Source organism: Halyomorpha halys, unplaced genomic scaffold, assembly GCF_000696795.3.
Source record: "Halyomorpha halys isolate HHAL.00 unplaced genomic scaffold, Hhal_1.1 Scaffold752.1, whole genome shotgun sequence".
Classification (NCBI taxonomy): domain Eukaryota; kingdom Metazoa; phylum Arthropoda; class Insecta; order Hemiptera; family Pentatomidae; genus Halyomorpha; species Halyomorpha halys.
Genome location: NW_027108250.1, coordinates 70,210 through 75,312, shown reverse-complemented (window position 1 = coordinate 75,312; position 5,103 = coordinate 70,210). Strand labels below are relative to the sequence as shown.

The 5,103-nt window shown below is 31.5% G+C and overlaps 1 protein-coding gene across 1 annotated transcript; it reads left to right on the top strand.

Moving 5' to 3' along the window:
• Positions 1-3,092: 3,092 nt before the first annotated feature.
• Positions 3,093-4,374, top strand: LOC106685890 (uncharacterized). Its single transcript, XM_014428873.1, has one exon. The coding sequence runs from the start codon at positions 3,105-3,107 to the stop codon at positions 4,317-4,319; it is 1,215 nt and encodes a 404-aa protein (XP_014284359.1). The 5' UTR covers positions 3,093-3,104; the 3' UTR covers positions 4,320-4,374.
• Positions 4,375-5,103: the final 729 nt, after the last annotated feature.

Below are 5,103 nucleotides of genomic sequence, written 5' to 3'. Positions count from 1 at the left end.
AATACATCTAGCTCGGTTTTAAATCCTACAGCTGAGTCTAATTGAATGTTATTTATAAATAAGAATTTACAAATCGCTGCTAAATTGAAAAAAAAAACTGCGACACAAACTCTTCCTCTCGAAGAGCTGAACTGTTACTGTGTATCTACTTAATGTATTGGTGAGTTGGTAGTGAAATTGCCTTTAAATAATGAAGCCTCGGGTGACTAAACGAAATTCAATACTATTCAAAAAATACATATATACTGCCTACATGTTTACAGGCTGTATTAGCTTACAGATGTATAGAATGAAACATACTTACTAGGAGGCGTAGAATGCTGTGAAAGACACCCGACTACTATATTTAAGAAGGACACCATATTCCTATATTTAACTATCTATCGCGCGACTTTTCGGTTTTAAACTAGACTGTTTACACACAGACACACACCATTTTGTGAGACTTGGCTATTTGGACCTAGGGAACCTCAAAACGTATTTCCATCGAAAACTCTAATTCGAAGTTTTTCATGACCGTAATAATTTCCTCCCTTTCTAGATTTTCCACAGATATGCTAGTGAAAGTTAAACTGAGTAAGACCCACCAATGGGTTGCTCACCACTGTCAAGTGGCAGAGTCGGTAGTCGATGGTTATTGAACGGAGTGCGGTTAGTACAAGAACAGGAATAAAAAAGCTGTTATTTCACCCCAATTTTCGATTACTTTAATGAAAACTGTGTATAATTACTAGTCAAAAACTGATGAGTCTGCCAAGTATCGGTAGGGGGAATAAATAATAGCGGCTGTTTCAAAACCTTAAAAACATTAATTTTTCATTAGGAGCTCTATATCTTAAAAACTACCAACAACACTAGAAAATCTAAAAGAACATTGTTTAAAGGAGAGTAAATTTGTTGAAATATGGGCGCTAATAGCTATTTACGTCCAATAGTTACGAGATATAGATTTTTAAAAAGCAACATTTCTTAAAAATCTACTGAAAGATTAGTAGTTAGTTAATTTATTTTGAGAAATATTCATCTCAGGAACTATGTGACGTATAGATGTCTATTAGTACTCAAATTAAAGCTAGTTTAACGTACTATGAAGTAGCTTATGACCTTTACCTTCGTAAAAATAGTAGTTTTGATGATATTTCCTAAAATAAATTGATTTATAGTTGTTCGGACAATAAGTTTGAGTTTTGAAAAACTTTATTTCAGAAACCATAGGACGTACAGATGTCTGTCAGCACTCAAATTAAAACTAGTTAAATTTACTATAAAATAGTTTATAACGTTTATGTTTGTAGGAGTAGTAGTTTTTATGATATTTGACAAAATAAATTCACAAACTGTTAATTTCTAGTTGTTCGAAAATTTTTTTAATTTTTGAAAAATATATCTCTAGATTCATAAGTCGCACATATGTCTGCTAGCTATAAAGTAGTTCATTACACGTATTTTCGTAGGGATAGTAGTTTTTATGATATTTATATGCGTATGAATATAAATTTGGCAAATGAAAATTTGTCCGAATAACTATAAATCAATTTATTTTAGGAAATATAATGATAACTACTACTCCTAAAACAATAAAGGTATTAAACTACTTCATAGCCCATTAAACTAGCTTTAATTTGAGTGCTAGTAGATATCTGTACGTCAAATAGTTTTTGAGATATAGATTTTTTAAAATAAATTCAGTAACTACTGATCTTTCAGTATGTTCTGTACAACATTTTTATGAAATATTGCTTTTTAAAAAGCTATATCTCGAGAACTATTGAACGTAAATAGCTCTATTAGAGCTCAGAGTTTAGCAAATTTACTCTACTTTAAATGATATTCTCTTAGATTTTCTATTGTTGTGGGTAGTTTTAAGGATATAAAGCTCCGAATGAAAAATTAATTATTTTTAACGTTTTTAAAAAGCCACCATTGTTTATTCCCCCTACTTATACTTGGCAGATCTCATCAATTTTGACTAGTAATTATACATAGTTTTCAATAACGTATTCAAAAATTGGGGCGAAATAACTGGCTTTTTTCTCCTCTTGGGCTCTTTTAAGTTTTATGTTTTAACCTACCGATAGAAGAGAATTGACGAAAAGGGAACTGTTCTCATCAACTGAATTTCTATTAAATACGATAAGGCAATTCTTTCGTAACATTTGAGTCAGTTTCTTATATGAAATTTCTGTGGGTTTATAACAAACACGATTTGAAATGCAAGTTGCCCAATAATCATTATGATATATCTGATTATTTTAAAGGCTTAAGTATTAATTTACCTCATATGGGTGTGATGTGTAATTTCAGTGAAGACGATCTTCTGTTTCATACCTGGTTATTTTCTAACCTTATTTGTAATTCATTGTCTAAAACTTTAACAATTGAATGCAAGGATGCCAGCAAGTCCTTAGTTATACTCGCAAGTAAATCACCATGGATGATAGCTAAGAAGAACAATATAAACAAAAGAACACGCGCTCCATCTCTTGTTGGTTCTTTGATGTTTGCAGGGACGTGACCTCGGGAAGGCAAGGGGAATGGCATACCCATAAATAATTTGAAACCCAAAATGTTGAATAATATGACATCTGAGAACCTTTTTCAAACTGAAAATTGTAAAACATTGTACAGTATAGCTTTAAACATTTTACGATACTTTAAATGATACGCAATTAATATTATTAAAATTGTTCCACAGTTTCGATATATTTGAAGTTTCCTAAATATATCATGAATATAGAGACAATTAAACACAAAATGATACAAATCGATGTATCATTTTAAAGATTTTGCAAAAAAGAAATCATTATTTAATATTAAATTTCTTGCTGATAGTTTATGAAACTATGATTTATATAGAAATAAGGCTGTAGTTATGAATACCGAAGATCAGTTACAGAAGAGTTATGAATTTCTGAAGACCGAAAAGGCTTATAATATATAATAACGTAAATGGTGGTTGGTATAATAAATTACAACGGATGTTTTCATTCCATTGTAATCGATTATGATATAATTCGATACCCAACTTTGATAAGATCATGAATAAATATTACTACAAGCAGATAGTCCCTTATCTCTGTACTGCCGAAAAAAGTTAGTTCAGTATGACTTCTACCATGGACAGAATATTGACATCACTCGATTCATTAGTAAAAGAAGGATTCTTCGGTGACGTACAGTTTGTAAAAGCAGTTTCCAATGAAGCTACTGACGTTGGTGCCCAGTTTGCTTCCAGTCTTTTATTTATCGACTTGACAGTGAAGTGTAAGTCAGAAGAAAAATTGTTACCTCTGGTTATAAAATTACAAAATGGTGTGGTAGGACACTACACACACTTCTACAATGAGCTACTCATGTATAAGGAGGTAATACCAGCTCTAGGGTTCGATGAGGAGTCATGTCCTAGACTATACTATGGAAAGGTTGATGAAGAGACTCAACATGAGAACATGCTTATTTTTGAGGATTTGAGGGCAAAAAAATTTACCCTTTGCAAACAACCTTTGTTTTTGGATTTTGAGCACATTTTGATTGCAATAAAGAAGATATCAATATTCCATTCAAGATCATACATCCTTAAATATAAAGATTTACGAAAATTCCATAAATTGGCTGGCATGTTTAAAAAACATGATTATAAGGCTTTATATCTAGATTTTGATAAAGAGCATATAGCTGCGGCTGAAAGGGGGAAGCTAGCTTTTCAGGAATTGCGTGGAGTCGACGTTGACAATGTTTTGGATGATTTTTTGAAGGCATTAACGAATACATTTGAAGTATGGAAGGAGTTACTGGCGCCCGAGGAACCGTTTGCTGTGATCTGTCATGGTGATTTCTGCAACAATAATCTCATGTTTAGATATGATATGAACGATACTCCAGTGAATTGTGCTCTTATTGACTTTCAGAGAGGAGACTACCTCTCTCCTGGTTCGGAATTGGCATTTTACTTATATATGCATACATCTGCAGAAGTGAGGGAGAAACATTGGGACAAATTCTTGACGATATACTGGGAAACCCTGAAGGAAAATGTTCCTGATGATGTTGAAATTCCTAGTTTTGAAGATTTTTTGCAACATTTCGCACGTCATGCAGTTTATGGATACTTTATAGCATGTTTTTTTGTTCCGTTAATGATGGCACCCAATGATATCATATGGGATGATCTTACGCAAGAAGAAAAGTTGCACCAGGGGAGGTCCTTGGGAGGGAAAGAAGCTGATGAGAAACTTGCTGATATTGTCTCACACATGTACAATAAAAGATATATACACGCCTTCTTAGATTCTGTAAAACAAAAAGATGCAACAAAATAGTTAATTATTATTTATTTATTTTTTGTTATTTTTATTAATAAAATTATAAACAATTTGTGTTGTGAAATTTGTCTGAAGAACAATAATTCCTAACATATGATTTTATGTTAAATTGAATAGTAATAGAAAAGGGTTGATCCATTTCACCCATACAATACTGCTTGACAATCTTGATTATTATTCGTTATTCTTTTTTATAGGGTTATTTCAATCCTTTGGTTAGAATTTTTGAAGCTCCTAATTTGAATTTGCGGAATTTTTTAATTTGTTTCTAGTAGATTTCCAAAAAATAAAATGTGTGTAATTTTGGTAATGCATATTTAAAAAAGAAATGAAAATTAAAGTTGTGATAAAGAGTCCCTAAATGTTTTGTTACTACAGGTGAGCCGAGGTGGTTGAGAAAATTAAAACCTATGAAATGAACAGTAACTTAAAACAAGACAGTAAAAGTATATTAAGGAAAAGAGACCCACCTTTGATTTTATTCTTGTATAGTTTTGCCATTGTATTACTTGCAGAAGAAATTTCAATCTTGAAAATTTTCATAACATGAATTTTCAAAAACGTCTAAATAGATTTTCGGCCAGTCCTGTCTGAAGGTAGTCACAAGCTGAAATGTTTCTAATACAATAGAAAGAGGAATACCTCCTGTACAGATTTTACAGAAATCCAACCAGTAGAAACAAAATGTCTACGGTACTAAAAATTTTGATATAGACAACTTTAAAAATTGGCAAAAAAACAAAACATTTTTGGCCAATGATAATTTATTTTTTTAAAAAAA